Below are 17,910 nucleotides of genomic sequence, written 5' to 3' on the forward strand. Positions count from 1 at the left end.
TTTGTACGTATGTTGTACGTGCATATATATATATATATATATATATATATATATATATATATATATATATGTATGTATGTATATATAGCACATATATAAGGACAAGTAAAAACGCCAAATAAATTGTCGTGCGTTACCGAATAAGATTCATTAAATAAGTAAAAAAGCGTCGAAGTGGTATGATTGTGTACATAGTCAATTGAATTAATAGTATTACATGTACGTACGTATGTACGTTACACGTGCTAAGGAAAAAATGTTGTATTATGAAATTTTGGAAAGCTAATCCATTAGGAATATGCGACACTGACTGACGACAATTGTATAATATACGAAATAAATGATATTTAATACGGACGTATAAAATAGCCGCTTTTTTTAATTTTTGTCTACTTTAAACATCATTGATATTTCAAGACTTACTCGATATACCTTCTAATATTAAATATTCTTCAAACGAATAATAGAATCTTTTATAAATATCAAAATTCATATTCAAGGCATATTATTAACGCTCTCACTACTTTAACCGATAGATTGTAATAATAACACCATAATATGATAAGTCTATTTAAAGAAGACGGATCGATAGATAAATTCCCCCTTTAATGTGCTAACCGTTTTTAAGCGTATAACTTTACATATGAAATTCAAAATTAAATTATTTAATATTTCTTAAGCAATGAGAAAATTATTTAGATAAGCAACGTTTCGATCTTTGCAAACAGAAAAGCTTGAACATATTCTGCAAATTTTTTTCATTCAACAATTTTATAAATTTGCCAATAGATATGGAAATTAATATCGTAATTACCTCTAATACACGTTTCCTATAGTATAGAAATTTTTTTTTTCTAAATAAAGAATTTATTAACAATTAATTTGTATAACAGAAAAAATGAAGGAACAAACGGTCTCTTGTACAGGTACATTATTCGATAATAGATTTGTTTATAATTAATTCTATTATTTCTTTTACGCAATTAGAAGAGATTATTAACTTAAGAATTAATATATCGAAGAACCTTTAGATGTGTTCCCGTTATGCAATCGACTGGATATGTACATATAACGTATAAAAAATTAGAAATAGATGTTAATCATTTTTTAAACTTTCCATGTGTTTTGTAAGAGTTTCTTGTGACGTTTGTACAAATACCGTATTCATAGCTTCGTACGATTTATCCATCAACTCCTGCATATTGTCTTTGGTCAAGCCTTTCGTAGGAATTGGAGGTAAAATTGTAATATAGCTAGTACCTGGTATAAAAATATAAAAAAAATAAGATACATTAAATTATTAAATCGTATGATTAAAAATAATAGAAACAAATGAACGATATTTGATACAACATGAAATATTGAGAGAGAGAGAGAGAGAGAGAGAGAGAGAGAGAGAGAGAGAGAGAGAGAAAGAGAAAATAAAAGAAAGATCATCGTACCAGAACCAAATCTCTTTGATTTACTATTTAAGAAGAAATATTTCGATACGATAACCGGTAGAATCGGCACTTGCGATGTTATAGCTAAATGAAAAGGTCCTTTTTTGAAAGGTAACAATGTATTATCGCTATGTCGTTTTCCTTCTGGGAAGAATAAAACTTTCATCTAAAAAGAAATATTAACAAATATATCAAGTCGATATATAGATTATTAAGAATAAATATAAGTATATATCATAAAGAAAAAATTACTTTAGATTTTTGTATATATTCACACGTTGAATTTACAACCTTACGAGATTCTTCAACATTTCGTCTATCGATAAAAATTGTACCCCATAGCCAAGCAGCAAGACCGAATGGTCCAAAATATAAAATCTCCTTCTTAGATATAACGGTGCATCTCTCCATAACTAGCCACAATTGTGCCAATACTAGTGAACAATTGTAATACAATTAATAATAAGAATAATTAATACGATTCTGAGAAAAGATTTTTTTTTTTTTTTTTTTTTTTTTTTTTAATACCTTACCTCCCAAATCCAACATACTCTGATGATTTATCAAAACAATACAACCAGAATCATGAATAATATTTTCTTTCCCACGTACCTCGAACTTAATTCCTAATACTTTATTAGTTGATTTACTCAAAAGCCAAGCAGGTATTCTAAAAAAATATATATATATATAAAAGACTCTTTCGAAATATCGTTCTTTCGTTTTTTTCTTTTTTTCTTTTTGTTTTTTTTTTTTTTACAAATATAAACAATAATATATATATTTATATCGATCTTATTTTTATTACTTACAACGCATTTTTCCAAGATCCGATATTGAAGAACATAAATGGTAAACAAATGATTGTGAAGAATAGAGATTCTAATCCAAAAATTAAAAATTTCGCTCTGTATCTAAAGCTCTCATTTAGGGTGCATATCATTACCAATAGTAGAACTAGTGCTACTCCAATGCTAGTACAAGAAACACCTAACATCCTGAAAAGGAGACATTGATGATAGAGAGAAAGAGAGAGAGAGAAAAAAAGAAAAACAAGAAAATAATTCATTAATTAAAATGATTTATGCGTTTAAACACAAACACAATATATTATATACGATATAATTTTTAACTGATATATTGTTAATTGAAAAATTAATTAACCCACAAGGATTTCTTTTCTCATTCTTTTTGTTTTATTAAACAAAGTAAAAACCTCAAAATGAAATGATAAATATTTAAATTCAATATAGACAATTTAGCAAATTATCATAATGACATATAGAAGTATATTTCCTCTTATATGACTCTTTTTTTATTTTATAATTAATTCATTAATTATACAATTTTATTTAACATTATATAGAACGCACCGGAAAAAGCTATTTTGATATTCAAATTACATATTTTGAAGTCAACATTCAACATTTAATTAATTTCTTGTTTCTTTTTTTTTTTAGTTTTTATTTATATGTAAATCATATAAAAAGCTATATCTTTTTTTTTTTTATTTTGATAGAAAAAATAGTAGAAAAAAAAAAAATTCAAAGAGGATTATGTAAATAATCGTCTTTTTATAAATATTTATTGAATACTGTTGACTCTTGACATTGTTTTACATCCATTAATAATTTATCACATTATACTTAGTAAATTTAAAAATTATAAATAAAAAATTACATAAAATTTTCATTAAGTCAAAGTCTCTAATTTTTTATTTGTTTATACAATATATAATTATTAATTAAGTATATAACAAATAAAAAAAATTATTTACTTATAAATAGTACTTTATCAAAAAAAAATCATGACATAATTTTCATTAAACAATATTAAATAATTTATTATGTAAATTTTTAATTGCATTCCATTTTATATTAGACGAAGATATACGGATTGTAAATATCCTCCAATAAAATATAAAAAATATATATATATATATTTTATATTTATATATATTTTATATATATTATATATTATATATATATATATATATATATATATATATATATATATATATACAACGTATAATATGCGCAACAAGGACTACCATTTAAAATTTTAAATATCTTAAGGAAAAATTTAATCTTTAAATTATTAATGAAAAGAACAAAAATTGAAAGAAATCGTCAGATGCAATTAAATATTCGGAAGATTTCCAAAAAAATCGAAAAATTAACTAATATGTCATATATATAATATATATATCGTTGTCTTAGACGTCAAACAACATTATGTAACGAAAGAAACAGAGAGAAAAAAAGCAGAAGAAAGATAAAAAAAATTTGATTTTTTTGAACGATAAAAGATTTGATTACATTCTAACTTAATGTCAAAAATATATTGAAAAATATTGACAGGTAAGTTCAATTTTATCGATCTAATTTTATATTATTATAAGCTATTAAGAATTCTCAAGTCTTATAAACGTAATATAATTTTAAATGCAGAAGTTTTTCTTTTAATATTTAATATTTTCGTGTAAGTATTCTTCTTGCTCGTTACTTTATTATTATCGAAAATAATAATAAAATGAAAATAAAACATGAGTGCTTATCTTGGCAAACTTGTTTTCGAGAATATTCAGGTTTTTCTTTTTTCTGTTCTTTTTTGTTCCTTTTTCTTTCAAAAAAAAAAAAAAAAAAAAAAATAATAAAGAAAAATATCATGGACAATGATAAAGAAAAATAACAACGGCAAAAAGAATATTGCTAATAAATTATCCCCTCTCTCGTGCGACACAATTTGAATTTTTGCGATCAAGACACAATTTGAAATTTACACGATAAAGAGATAACGTTGTTATGCATTTCGTAAATACATTTATTATAAAATATATTATCTTCCTATTTTTGTTTTACAACTTTTTATTTATAATTTATTGTACATCATTATATTCGCGATCATTCTGGAAAAAAGAAAAGAGAAAAATATATATATATAAACGTATAAACGTGTTTCATTTTAATAAATCATTTGAGAGAATACGATAATCGATCGTTCTCAAAGATGATTTATTTTAGAGGAAAAAAAAAATAGATTCATTTTTATATCAGTTGTTGAATAATGTACTTTTGATACTTCGCGCAATATTGATAAAAAAAAAAACGTAGTATCCCTTTCGTCCCTATCTATAATTATCAAAAAATAACACAATGTACTCACATGTCAAAGATCTTTGATGGTTTATAAAAATTATAATAAATCTTTGATATTTTAGTTAAAACAATTGATAAAATTTAAATATAAACAAATTAATTTTCAACGAACAACGAACAATAGCTTAAGTCTCACTGAAGGTACAGAACACGTGCACGTCTTTTATATCGAACGTTCGTCGTACGTAATTTTTGTTCTCTTCCCCTCTCTCTCTCTCTCACTCTCTCTCTCTCATTCTTTGCCCCACTCTGTCGCTCTTTCATCCCTCTTTCTCTTCCCCTCTCTCTCTTCTCCTCTCTCCATCTATTTTTCGTTCGTTGATATCTCATATGCAACAAATGTTTTTGAAACAACGATCGAAGAGATATCGGCGGTTATATTAAAAACTTTATTTCTTGTTTTTAAACATCAAAAATAATAATGAAACGATTTATATATATCAATGGTTATGAAATCAAATTCATGAAATTTATGAAAATTATACTCGGAATTTTCAATGATAGCAATTAAATAACATGAAATATATCTTTGTTGATATTTTCCGATTTGTATGATCGTTGTAATGAATTTTTTTTCTTTTTTTTTTTTTCTTTTTTTTTTTTGGTAATTAAATTTGTAAATAAAAATCTACGCTCAGTTGTAAACTTGCTATATTAATGTTCGAACTTTCTTCCACTTTGTTTATTAAGAATCCTCATAAATCAAATAACAAAAAATTTTATTTAATATTAAAAAATATAATAGCGATGGTAATTTCAAGTTGTGCAATTTTTTGATATAGAAGAAAAAATTAGTAAAGTATATAAAGATCGATTTACATAACCCAATCATCTTGACAAAGAGATAATTGTACCTATGTACTATTATTTTACACAAATGATATTGTATTAAAGGAATTTTTATTCATTGATGACGTACAAACAGGTGAGAATCAATGTTATGAAAATAAATGAATAAAAAAGACATTTGCCGAGGCAACACAATATACTCTAACCTCACTATGCGATTATGACGGAGGCATTTCGCCTGTAAAGTAATTACAAATTTGCATACGACCAATATTTAAACGTGCCATTTAAACAGTGTCTATTTTTGTATATTTATAGATAAAAGAATCGGATAAACCGATTTATAAATTTTGTTGATATAAGCAAAATTGAATAATCTGTGCTTGATCTTTTATATAGTAAAGCTTATTATGCTGCTATAAAATAGTATTTCTTATGACTAATGTTATATAATCCTATATAAAATACTTATAAATATTTATTATTTGTTAAAATAATAATAAATGAATATTTTATTTATTCATGTTTTATCTCTATATCATAGAGACAGAATACATAAAAATTATTGATAAAAAGTAAGAAACAAGGAATCAAATACAATGATGTATGAACAAACTTCTTTAATTGATAAAAATGTTCCTTGTATTACTAATTTGTTTAGTAAAACTTTTCCTATAGCGATGGAAGAAAATTATTCTTTACCTAGGCCAGATTGTATGTTTAAAGAAAGTCCGTGGTATGTTAAAGAATTACAGATCTTGAAAGATCAGTTAAATGAGGTGAAAAATCGTTTAAATAGTTTTAATTTGGGTGAGTGGCATGCACATACAAGTAATAGAAATAAAGCAGGACAAGTACAATACCGTGTACGAAGAGATATCAAACCAGAATTAGTGACACAAGCGTGGTGTAAATTTTATGAAATATTAAGTTTTTTTGATGTTGTGCCACAAAATGAAATTATAAAAAACAATAATAGTTTTACTTCTGTACACTTATGTGAAGCTCCTGGAGCTTTCATAACATCGTTAAACCATTGGTTAAAAACGAATACTAGATTTAATTGGAACTGGATAGCTACGTCACTAAATCCATATTATGAAGGAAATTCATTATCTAAAATGATTAATGATGACCGTTTCATTATACATACATTGAATCATTGGTGTTTTGGCAAAGACAACACTGGAAATCTTATGGATCTGAAGAATTTAAATAAACTTGTAAAAATGGCAAAAGTAAATAATAATATATTATTGATTACTGCTGATGGAAGTATAGATTGTATGGATGTTCCAGGTGAACAAGAAACAGTTGTATCTCACTTGCATTATTGTGAAACAGTTGCTGCATTACACTTACTAAATGAAGGAGGAAGCTTTGTAATAAAAATATTCACTACTTTTGAGCACAGTTCCATATGTCTACTTTATTTATTATCTTGTTGTTTTTATAAAGTATTTATAACAAAACCAGCTACTAGTAAAGAAGGAAATTCAGAAACTTATGTTGTGTGCATGAATTTTAAAGGATCAGAATATATCGCACCTTATTTACGAACATTACAGAAATACTATGAATCTGGTCCTAGTGCAGCAATATTTTGCAGAAAAGATATTCATCCTGATTTTATAACAAAAATAATAAACTGCAGTCAGTTTTTCAAAGAGATACAAACATCTGTTATAATGAATAATGTAATATCTTTTACATCTAATGAAGAAGTTGATGATAAAATCATAGATGAAATAAAGATTATACAAAAACTTGTTGCAGAAAAATATTTGAAAGATTGCAACTTGAAGCCACTACCACCTGGCTGTGAAATAGTGGAGAAAGATGAATCAAGAAATACAGTTTTTATAAAAGTAGGTAGGAAACAATTATGTGAATCATATAATAAGCGTCGTGAAAAAGCAAACAAATCACCAGTGCAACGTTTAATAGAATATTGGGACGTAACAAAAGAAATCTTCAATGAAATATCAATGAGTAAATCATACAATGTAAGTTAATATTGATAATTTCTAATTGTATATTAATATATTTGTGTATATGAATCAAACCCCTTCTAATTATCAGAAAAATTCTATATTTCTTTATTTTGTAGTTTCAGTTTTCTGATGAACACATAATTTTAGAGTATTGCACAGGAAAACCATTCTACAAATTATTTAATTCAAGATTTTGTGATTCAAGAATTCTAAATATACAAATTGATTTAGAAAATATTTTGGATAAAATGCATTTGAAAAAGTTTTTCCCTTCTAATGAAGATACACACAATTTATTACAAGAATTACATACAACTTCGAATTACAAAATATTGTGTTTTCAATACACAGATATTTATTGTAATTCTAAAATTATTTCAAGACTTTGTCAACTATTACAAATGCTTGTATATGAAGACAATCTTGTGTTGATTGGTTATTCTTTATTGACGCGTTTAAACGTTAGTCTTCTATATCTTTTGAATTGCACATTTTATTCAGTAGAATTACAACGTCATGATAAAGTAGGATGTTTAATAATTTTGAAAAACTATAAAAATGATGCGAACATACTTAAAATTTGGAAGAAAATTAATATTACCGAAAATGCATTACGGACAAAAGGAAAAACTATTTTGTCTTTAATTCCTGTATCATGTTTATGTGGTAAGATATATTATTATAATGAATGTATTGTGCGTTTTCAAAAAAATAGATTAGACAATATATCTTCTTCTTTGTTTAGATTGGGCTGCATATCCTAAAATTGTGGAATGCAATCACTGGATTATTAAGACATATCTTAATTATCTTGTAAATAATGCAATGGAAAAGATTAATAAATGTTAGATAAATTTTTATAAAAAAAAAAAACACTTATATTATAAATATAATAATGTGTACTTATTAAAAATGTATATTTTTATTTTATTATGTATAAAGACTATTTAGAACCTATCATCTTGTTTTATATACATGCTTTTATAAAAAAATATATGTTAAACAGTATTAATAAAAGTATTAATATGATATTAACAATATAATTGTTTGATTTAATTAACATCAATAAAATAAAATGTATACAATATATGAACGTCTTCATGTTTAATGTATTAAGCATTGACCTACATTTCTATACTTGGAAAGGTGGACATTTAGAACAAACTTGAGAAACATGAAAAAGAACAGTTTTTTATCATAAGAAGAAAAACATAAGATATAAGTTTAAAATAGTTTTAATATATATATAGTAGTGTAAGCCTCGGCAGTCTTTTAATTTAATGTAAGAACTAGTGATATATATTAATATTCATTATTGTCTATTTATATATTTTTTAGATACGAATTAATAATCATAATGAAGTGTCACGCGATATTTAATAATATACGTACATTTTCTACTGAAAATATTATACCAAAAGTATGCATTGTTGGTGCAGGACCAGCAGGTTTTTATGCTGCTCAACAATTATTGAAGGTAAAAATAGATAACCATACATTGTTAAAACATAGACTAGATTTATAATATCTAAAGTTTTATTTTAGACATCAAAAGATATTAGAGTTGATATATTAGAAAGACTACCAGTCCCATTTGGTTTAGTGCGTTTTGGTGTAGCGCCAGATCATCCAGAAGTGAAAAATGTTATTAATACATTTCATAAAACTGCTATGAATCCACGCGTTCAATTTATTGGTAATGTTAATGTTGGAAGAGATATTACAGTTAATCAATTACAAGAAATATATCATGCCGTGCTACTTGTAAGTAATACGGCTAGTTTATATATATATATATATATATATATATATTGTTGTACAATATTTTTTATTAATATTTCTATGTAGTTGGTATTATTGTATTTGATATTACAGACTTATGGAGCAGAAGAGGATAAATTACTTAATATTCCTGGAGAGGATTTAAGTAATGTAATATCAGGACGGCGATTTGTAGGATGGTATAATGGTGTACCAAAAGATAAAAATTTAAATATAAATTTAGATGTAGAAGAAGCTGTTATATTAGGTCAAGGTAATGTGGCAATAGATATTGCAAGAATTCTTTTGACTTCTATTGATCATCTTAAGGTATGGACTTTTTTATAAACTATATATATATGTGTGTTCAACAAATTATTTTATATCATTTCTTATCTTATGATTTCTTTAAAGTGTACAGATATAACGACACATGCACTGGAACATCTTTCAACAAGTAAAGTGCGTAAAGTTCGATTAATAGGAAGAAGAGGTCCATTGCAAGCTGCATTTACAATTGCAGAATTACGAGAAATTTTAAAACTTGAAAATTGTAAAACATTTTGGCGAGCAGAAGATTTTAATGGCATAAATGAAATTGTTCCTATGTTAACAAGACCAAGAAAACGATTAACGGAACTTATGTTGAAATCCCTAAATGAACAATCTATAAATTGTACCACATTTAAAAAAGAACTACATCCAATATTTCTAAGAAGTCCTATAGAATTTCTTGGTTTTAAAAATGTTGAAAAGATAAAGTTTTCAGTTAATAAACTTGAAGGAGATAACATAAATTCACAAAAGGCAAGACCTACAGATGAAATGGAACAAATATCATGTGGTATTGCTTTTCGAAGCATTGGTTACAGATCTGTACAAATAGATAAATCAATACCATTTGATGATAAAAAAGGTTGCGTGAAAAGTGTTGGAAAAGTAAAAGAAAATCTTTATGCTGCTGGTTGGGTTGCTACTGGACCTGTTGGAGTAATATTATCTACAATGACTAATGCATTTCAGATTGCTTCACTCATAAGTAAAGAACTTTCAATTAAAGAAAATAAGCCAGGTTCTGAAGGTCTTCATAAAGTTCTTAATTTAAAGAATATTCCTACGGTATCATATAGTGGCTGGGAGAAAATAGATCAAATAGAAAGACAGAGAGGTAAAGAAATGGGAAAGCCAAGAGAAAAAATAATTAATATATCAGAAATGTTGAATATCGCTTTGAATTAACATGATTATTTCTTATTAAAATATATTGAAAAATAAAATAGAAATGTACATCTAACTATATCTCTGCACTGTATATCTTTTTATTATAATTACACATATATTCTTATTATAAAAGATATAAATATATAATATATTAAATATTTGATAAATAAATACCGTTATTAAGGCTATTTACTATCCCTGGATTTATAATTTTACTTGGCTTTATAAATTTACGCTATCAATAAGAAGTGTAAATCTAAACCGATTTTGATGAACAAGATCTCATTTTAAATACGAAGGTTTAATCTAGGACATACATTTCTTGACTTTTTGAAAAAACTTTATTTTCTTCAAAAAAAATCGTGTTAAAAATATTATTTTTCCAGAATGGTTTAATGTTGCACGAATAAAAAACTTTCAAAAATTCGAAAAAGATATGTCCTAGACGAAATATTCGTCTTTAAAATGAGACCTTGTTCATTAAAATTCGTCAAAAATTACGCCTGTTCACATTGTTGGCGTAAATACTGTTTTCGACGTTTTTCATGTAAAAAAAATTTTGTACTGTGGCGTCTTTCGAAATTTGCAATACTAGGGAAGAAGTTTGTACACCCACTACTGATTTCTATATCACGAAGATTAATATAAGATTAAATGTCACAAGAATTTTTACGTGCGAGGAACTTAAAATAATTTTAATATAAGATTCCAATACTTAAAAAATTTTTATCTCGGGTTGATTGATCTTGTGCAATATAAACATATTCTGTTTTTTAATTAACTTCTTTTCTTTCTCCAACTTCTTTTTTTATTTCATATTCCTTTCCTTTCTCTTCTTCTCTTCTTTTTTTCCATGGATCATCGAGGAATCATCGAGTGATAGATTTATCATTGATTTTTTATGTAAAAATATGGGATGAATAGGGAGAACACTCACGCGTGTGTCGGTGGGCACAAGCGTTAAAAATCTTATCGGGAACTTAATTTTATTTGCTTGAAAATTCGATTAGATTATCTCGCGAAAGTGGATTCTAGAATATATGGCATCGTTATCCCGTGGGTCTCCAAATGCAGCAACCTTTATTTGATAAGACCTAGGTCGGTATTACTTGCAAAGTCTAATTGTAAATCATGTAATACAAGTACTACCGAGCGAATGGCTGTGTATTTCAAAATCATTTCTTTTTTATCTCAACTGAATTTTAAAATACTTATATTATATATTATTAATCATACTTCAGTAAGTAAATAGATGAAATAGAATTCTAAAATAATTTCTTAAAAGAACATATAAAAAACATTAACTCTAATTAACGATTTTATTTTATATTTAAAGTAACGGGTTTATTTATTCTACTTTAATTCAATGCATATTTTTTATTGCTCGTTATGCTTCTTAATATTATCTAAATTCAATAAAACATAGAAAATAAAAAATGTTATATAATAATAATTATGGATATATAATATAATACAGAAGTAGCGTGTATGAACGGATAAGCTTGTAGTCGAGATAATTTTTATTTATAGGTATTTATTATGTGAAATTCTCAAGTGGGGTCTTTTGGCACATGGTAAGGGCAGTGTTCTTATATTACATTTGTAATTCATATTTTGTCCATACTTGTCGCTAAAGTCACATATGATACGAACAAAAAATGGTGAAGACAGATTTAATTAAAAATGATTGAGAATGGATTTAACAAAATAATTTTTAAAAATTTCTTAGAAATGTTTAAGGTTATATTCTTGAGTTATAATCGAAAGTTAATAATAATTAATATAATGATAAACTGCAATGTTTATATTGATAATTTTAACTACCAATAAATATATTATTACATGGAAACGAAAGAAAAGAGATAATTAAAAAACAGGATTCTGTTATTATCGAACTCTTCTCGGTCAATAAAACAGGAATCTACTATATTCTAATTTTAGAAAATTATAAGTATATTCAAAAAATTCAACATGGTTATGCTTTAACTCATTTAAAAAAGGCATATTTTAGAAAGTACAAGTTAGGTATTCGCATAATGTTAGATATTTCAATTGTTGAAGGCATACATCTATATTATATGACTTAGAATGTTAGTGTGACATAAAAATTGCTCATATGCAGTTAGACATTGAATGTTTTACTCTGAACAATGTATATATATATATGTTCATGAAAAATGGGCGCTCAGATATGAAGAGCTTATCGTGCATCATAAATGTTCCATACATCAGCTTCGATTTATTAGCAATGATTTTTATCCACGGAAAGTACATTATTATACGAGCGTGTCAAAACGAAAGAATTACACATTTTTTCTTATTGCCATTGTAATTTCATTGTGCAATGCGTGAATAACAAAACATACATAAAATATACATTATATTAACTTTCTCATTAATTTATAATGGAGCAATTTTTAAATGTGTTGATCATCGATTGTATTTTTTAGCATAAAAGTTAGAAAGTAATATACTTACAATATGAATTTACGAGAACCAAAAAAGAAACAAAAGGCAAGAGTACAAAATAAATCTCCTCTACCAATTGCATTAAATGAAGCAGAATGGGTTGTTTATACAGCTTATCTTACAGACATTGGATCTTGCATTACTGATTCAGATGAAATTACAGCAGTACATTCCATGGTTAGTCATTATCTCTAAAAAAGAAAATTTATTTTTAAGCTTATAAAATATATATATATATATATATATATGCTTCATGATATATTATTCGATCAATAATATATTGTGAAATATAAAGACAATTTTTAATTTTCTTTTCTTTACTTAGGGATTTTTTGGTAAGGGTTCTCTATCACGAAGCTATCCATCATTTGGAAAAGCTCGATATGGAGCCCCACCTCTTATTAGAAATAGGCAATGGGTTCGTCGACAAGAGTGGTTACAAGAAGTTAAATTACTTGACAATGAATTCTATAGAGATAATAGTCATAATGAAAACTCTATAAAATCTATGACAAATGATAATTGTGTTGGTGATGTATCAAATCAATCTACAGATACAAAGAAAAGAGAAGGTATACAAATTTTTAAATTAAGAAGCCATTAAAGAAAAGATAACTACTATATTATTTTACTTTATATTAATTCCTTTGATTCAATAATAGAACCATTCAATAATGAAAAAAAACATGAAGAACCAGATATCATGGAAATTGATATGAATATACCTAATATGCCAAAAAATAAAGACAGCAAACAAATAATCAATGATAATGAGTTCTGTGAAATAGTTCCTTGTTCTTCTGAAGAAGATGTATGTGTAATTATTAAACAATCTAAAAAAGACATTGACAAATCGGTTGTTAAAGAAAGTGATGAAAAAAATTTAGAAGATCAACATATAGATTTGAATAATCCAGGCAATCGTAATTCAGTAATAGCAAGTATGCATATTGAAAGAGGGAAAAATGATATACAAGGAAAGTTATTAATTCTTCCAGACAGTGATTCCGAAACAGAAAATTATCTAGAAAATATTAAACCAAGAATTGAATCTGAAAGCTTTCCAGTCAGGGAATCTCTACATATGACTTTTGAAGAAACTTTTTTCCTTATGTTTGGTTTAGGTTGTCTGCGACTAATTCATTTTGATAGTACTTTAATGGATATTAATAGTGCTTGGTTATATTTTTGCAAGGAGGATAAAAATTTTATACAAAAATATGTTGTATACCATTATTTTCGAAGTAAGGGTTGGGTAGTTAAACCAGGCCTTAAATATGGAGGAGACTTTTGTCAGTATTACTTTTTTTTATATGATTTAGGCAAATAACTTTATATATTCGATATTTTAAATCATTATCTAAAAATTTTAATCATTTTAGTATTGTACAAACAAGGACCACCATTTTATCATGCCTCTTATATAGTAATAATAGATGTTGTGGATGCAGATTTATTGACTATAATTCCCAGTAAATGTATTCGAAAGATGACCTGGAGTAACTTATTTGGATTAGATCGCCTAGCTGAAAGTGCTGCTAAGGTAATATATATAAGTAATGAGTAAAAAAGTTTGAATACCTATAAAATTATTACTATGAACTTTAGATTATTATGTTATTAATAACATTCATAATTGATTTCTCTATTGAGAAATACTAATTTTGTTAATAGGAAATATTATTTGCACAAGTTTTGTGGCCTTCATCAATATCTTTGAATTCTGGCCCTCCCAGTCCACATATGCTATCTGAATTCACAGTGAGAGAATTATTATGGAGGCGATGGAACCCAAAACAAAATCAAGATGTAATAATTGTAGAAGAAGAAGAAGATGATGAAGATTCGTGTTAAAAGCAGTCAATATATAATTTATTTAAAAATATCTGATTACAAAAATAAAAATCTGTATTTCTATCATTTGTTTTTTATAAATTAAATTTTACTTTATAGCAAAATGCAATTTGTATATGTTTATACTTATGAATAAACTCGTTTAATACTCTTTATTAAGTTATAAAAAGTCTTTAAGTATGTTAATGTATTGAATGTAATAAGTACCAGTTTATAATTACACAGAAATATTTTTTATTTAAAATTTTATTTCTATATAATTACAAATAATTCAATATTATTTATATTACATTATTGAGACTAAACAATATTATTCAATATTATTTAGTCTCGAAGAATTACTAAAAAAATATTTGCTTTAGTTATATTAAGTTATATTTTCTGATTTTTTTGGTATATTTGTTTTTCTAAATTCAGTTCTTTCTTGAAGGTATATTTCCTTACATTCCTTCTGAAAATCTTTATCATAAAACCATTTTTCTAAGCATTCTTTTAATTTATTATTTTCTTGTCTACATTTGAATATCATCATAAAATTATTTTCTTTACAACATTTTGTGAATTCTGTAAAATACATATATTATATAATTAAGAATACTAAAAAATTTATTGAACTCAGATTTTACCTTCAACTTGTGCCAAACATTTCTCTTTTCTTGTTCTATCTCGTATTACTTGTGGTATGAGTACATCTATTTCAACCTTTCTTAAAGTATTATCATCAGGATCACCTATATAAATGTATTATTATTATGTTTAATAGCTTAAAAAATAAAACTTATTAAAAAAAATACAATGAAAAAAAAATGTAAATTTGTTTAGATTTTTACAAGATAGAAAACATAATTTTCTTCTTGCCGTTTATTTGTAAATTTTATTAAGAATTAACCTATTACAAAGAAGAATTATTATATATGATACAGAGATAACCTCATATTTTTATTATAAAATATATATTAAAATAGAATAATATATGTGACAATTTCTATTATCACATCTACCTATTCCATACGGTCCTGTTCCATACTTCCGTGGAAGGATTCCTGACATCTTTCTTGTTTCGATTATTTAAATGTTCTCAGATTCGCTAAATATGAGTAAAGTTTTAAGATAGTTCCTTCCAGTTCCGCCATTCTAAGTATTCAATACGCCGCGCTGGTGAGTGTGCACATTTGAGAGTTGTCAGTTTATAAGAAATGATTGGATTATACTTTCTTTTGTGCAGTTGAATATAGAACTATACATCAATTATTTATTAACGTGAATTTGAATTATTTGGTATGTAATATGCTAAAATATAATATATATATAAAAAGAAAAATTTATACAACCAAACTATTAGTTAACCTCTATTATACTGTATCAATCTAGCTTACAATTTAAGAAATTTTTCTTATGTACTTATACAAGCTTTTTTTTTATTTTATTTAAATGTTTAAGATAAAGAAAAAATGGATAGACTTCTACGACTGGGTGGTGGTTTACCAGCTCCGTTGAATCAAGGACCTCCACCATCAGATGCACCTGTCGTTGATACTGCAGAACAAGTATTCTATTTACATTTTATTGTAATTCACTTTGTAATTTGTAATTCATTATTATCCTATAATTTATTATATATTTCAAGGTGTACATTTCATCACTGGCTCTTTTAAAAATGCTAAAACATGGCCGAGCTGGAGTACCTATGGAAGTTATGGGTTTGATGTTAGGCGAATTTGTAGACGATTATACTGTGCGTGTAATCGATGTTTTTGCCATGCCACAAACGGGAACGGTAATAATTAATGTATATTTATTTTTAACAGTAGGTTTAGTTAAGTATTAAATATATTTTTTCAATATTTAGGGAGTCAGTGTAGAAGCGGTTGATCCAGTGTTTCAAGCTAAAATGTTGGATATGCTTAAACAAACTGGTAGACCAGAAATGGTCGTAGGTTGGTACCATTCTCACCCAGGATTTGGTTGCTGGTTATCTGGAGTAGATATCAATACACAACAGTCATTTGAAGCACTTAGCGAAAGAGCTGTTGCTGTTGTCATTGATCCTATTCAATCAGTGAAAGGAAAAGTTGTTATTGATGCATTTAGATTAATCAATCCTAATATGATGGTAACTATCTCAAGAATAATAAAATTTTTATATAAATTTTACAAAATTTTTATATCTTTATAGGTTCTAGGACAAGAACCTCGTCAAACTACATCAAATTTAGGTCATCTACAGAAACCTTCTGTCCAAGCCTTAATACATGGGTTAAACCGTCATTATTATAGCATTAGTATCAACTATCGTAAAAATGAATTAGAGCAAAAGATGTTATTAAATTTACATAAGAAGACTTGGATGGATGGTCTCACTCTTGCTGAATACTCTGAACATAGTAGACTTAACGAAAATATTGTTTCTGAAATGCTTGAACTTGCTAAAAATTATAATAAGGTATATTCTATTGTTGTTTTCTTAATACACAATTCTATTTAGGATATAAAATACTATTGTAATGTATTATTTCTAAACTTGTAGGCATTGGAAGATGAAGAAAAAATGACACCCGAGCAATTGGCTATAAAAAATGTCGGTAAACAAGATCCAAAACGTCATTTAGAGGAAAAAGTTGATACACTTATGGCTACAAATATTGTACAATGTTTGGGAGCTATGCTTGATACAGTTGTATTCAAATAACTATTTCTTAAAATACATATTGAAATATGATCTTTAAAATAAATTTTTTAAATGGAGATACAAGTATATTTTGTATTCCTATGATTTATAATACAATTTTAATGTAAAGATATTTTTACAATTAATCCATACTTCTTATATAATATTGTTTTTATAAACTATAATCAAAATATTATTTTTAAAAACATAATACAATTCCCCGCTAAACATACAAAGTCCTTATTTTTCGAAAATAAGGCATAACAAATACATATATATTGAAACTTGCACAAACTTTTGATTGGAGCAAAAATGATTCTCACACTATTGCTATTTTATTGTCTCTATTTGAGTATACTTACTTCTCTATTTTTTCCAGATGTTATAATTCAAATCAGCAATATGCATATAAATTCTTCAGTTCTAGACAAAACAATATCATGGCATGGATAGTGTAATACAATAAAATTGAAGAATATGGTAGGAGTAAAAATTTGCTAAAGAAAAACAAAAAAGTACAGATAAGGAACTATTGGCTTTGTAAGTTAATTTTA

At 25.9% G+C, this 17,910-nt stretch overlaps 6 protein-coding genes across 16 annotated transcripts; 4 read left to right on the top strand and 2 right to left on the bottom strand.

The window, feature by feature from the left end:
• Positions 1 to 23: 23 nt before the first annotated feature.
• Positions 24 to 4,756, bottom strand: LOC124426948 (1-acyl-sn-glycerol-3-phosphate acyltransferase beta-like). Of its 4 annotated transcripts, XM_046969292.1 has the most exons (7): positions 4,608 to 4,748; positions 4,330 to 4,350; positions 2,255 to 2,440; positions 1,976 to 2,112; positions 1,734 to 1,876; positions 1,443 to 1,608; positions 24 to 1,260 (listed from the first exon to the last, which is right to left on the bottom strand). In XM_046969292.1, the coding sequence occupies exons 2-7, from the start codon at positions 4,347 to 4,349 to the stop codon at positions 1,097 to 1,099; spliced, it is 816 nt and encodes a 271-aa protein (XP_046825248.1). In that variant the 5' UTR covers position 4,350; positions 4,608 to 4,748; the 3' UTR covers positions 24 to 1,096. The 4 variants fall into 4 exon arrangements, with proteins under 4 accessions (XP_046825248.1, XP_046825246.1, XP_046825245.1 ...); XM_046969290.1 differs by lacking the exon at positions 4,330 to 4,350 and having other exon boundaries at positions 1,695 to 1,876; positions 4,608 to 4,756; XM_046969289.1 differs by lacking the exon at positions 4,608 to 4,748 and having other exon boundaries at positions 1,695 to 1,876.
• Positions 4,757 to 4,903: 147 nt separating this feature from the next.
• On the top strand, positions 4,904 to 10,536 carry LOC124426943 (NADPH:adrenodoxin oxidoreductase, mitochondrial). 2 transcript variants are annotated; one of them, XM_046969281.1, is made up of 5 exons: positions 4,904 to 5,525; positions 8,722 to 8,860; positions 8,929 to 9,147; positions 9,259 to 9,474; positions 9,559 to 10,536. In XM_046969281.1, exons 2-5 carry the CDS (start codon positions 8,741 to 8,743, stop codon positions 10,381 to 10,383), a joined length of 1,380 nt encoding a protein of 459 aa, XP_046825237.1. In that variant the 5' UTR covers positions 4,904 to 5,525; positions 8,722 to 8,740; the 3' UTR covers positions 10,384 to 10,536. The 2 variants fall into 2 exon arrangements, with proteins under 2 accessions (XP_046825237.1, XP_046825238.1); XM_046969282.1 differs by lacking the exon at positions 4,904 to 5,525 and adding an exon at positions 8,527 to 8,637.
• On the top strand, positions 5,525 to 8,369 carry LOC124426936 (cap-specific mRNA (nucleoside-2'-O-)-methyltransferase 2). The gene is made up of 3 exons (XM_046969265.1): positions 5,525 to 7,395; positions 7,500 to 8,049; positions 8,129 to 8,369. The coding sequence occupies exons 1-3, from the start codon at positions 5,989 to 5,991 to the stop codon at positions 8,230 to 8,232; spliced, it is 2,061 nt and encodes a 686-aa protein (XP_046825221.1). The 5' UTR covers positions 5,525 to 5,988; the 3' UTR covers positions 8,233 to 8,369.
• A 129-nt stretch (positions 10,537 to 10,665) lies between the features above and the next one.
• LOC124426942 (tRNA-splicing endonuclease subunit Sen2) lies at positions 10,666 to 14,851 on the top strand. Of its 7 annotated transcripts, XM_046969276.1 has the most exons (7): positions 10,666 to 11,463; positions 11,896 to 11,939; positions 12,816 to 13,011; positions 13,160 to 13,406; positions 13,497 to 14,126; positions 14,217 to 14,377; positions 14,509 to 14,851. In XM_046969276.1, exons 3-7 carry the CDS (start codon positions 12,847 to 12,849, stop codon positions 14,686 to 14,688), a joined length of 1,383 nt encoding a protein of 460 aa, XP_046825232.1. In that variant the 5' UTR covers positions 10,666 to 11,463; positions 11,896 to 11,939; positions 12,816 to 12,846; the 3' UTR covers positions 14,689 to 14,851. The 7 variants fall into 7 exon arrangements, with proteins under 7 accessions (XP_046825232.1, XP_046825235.1, XP_046825234.1 ...); XM_046969279.1 differs by lacking the exon at positions 11,896 to 11,939; XM_046969278.1 differs by lacking the exons at positions 10,666 to 11,463; positions 11,896 to 11,939 and adding an exon at positions 12,072 to 12,105.
• Positions 14,852 to 15,037: 186 nt separating this feature from the next.
• Positions 15,038 to 15,828, bottom strand: LOC124426951 (COX assembly mitochondrial protein homolog). Its single transcript, XM_046969296.1, has 3 exons — positions 15,690 to 15,828; positions 15,315 to 15,419; positions 15,038 to 15,252 (listed from the first exon to the last, which is right to left on the bottom strand). Exons 1-3 carry the CDS (start codon positions 15,736 to 15,738, stop codon positions 15,056 to 15,058), a joined length of 351 nt encoding a protein of 116 aa, XP_046825252.1. The 5' UTR covers positions 15,739 to 15,828; the 3' UTR covers positions 15,038 to 15,055.
• A 3-nt stretch (positions 15,829 to 15,831) lies between these two features.
• LOC124426945 (26S proteasome non-ATPase regulatory subunit 14) lies at positions 15,832 to 17,433 on the top strand. Its single transcript, XM_046969283.1, has 6 exons — positions 15,832 to 15,966; positions 16,129 to 16,235; positions 16,316 to 16,465; positions 16,538 to 16,801; positions 16,865 to 17,131; positions 17,216 to 17,433. Exons 2-6 carry the CDS (start codon positions 16,140 to 16,142, stop codon positions 17,375 to 17,377), a joined length of 939 nt encoding a protein of 312 aa, XP_046825239.1. The 5' UTR covers positions 15,832 to 15,966; positions 16,129 to 16,139; the 3' UTR covers positions 17,378 to 17,433.
• The last annotated feature ends 477 nt before the right edge of the window (positions 17,434 to 17,910 follow it).

The sequence above is a fragment of the Vespa crabro genome, chromosome 9 (genome assembly GCF_910589235.1).
Source record: "Vespa crabro chromosome 9, iyVesCrab1.2, whole genome shotgun sequence".
Taxonomy (NCBI): domain Eukaryota; kingdom Metazoa; phylum Arthropoda; class Insecta; order Hymenoptera; family Vespidae; genus Vespa; species Vespa crabro.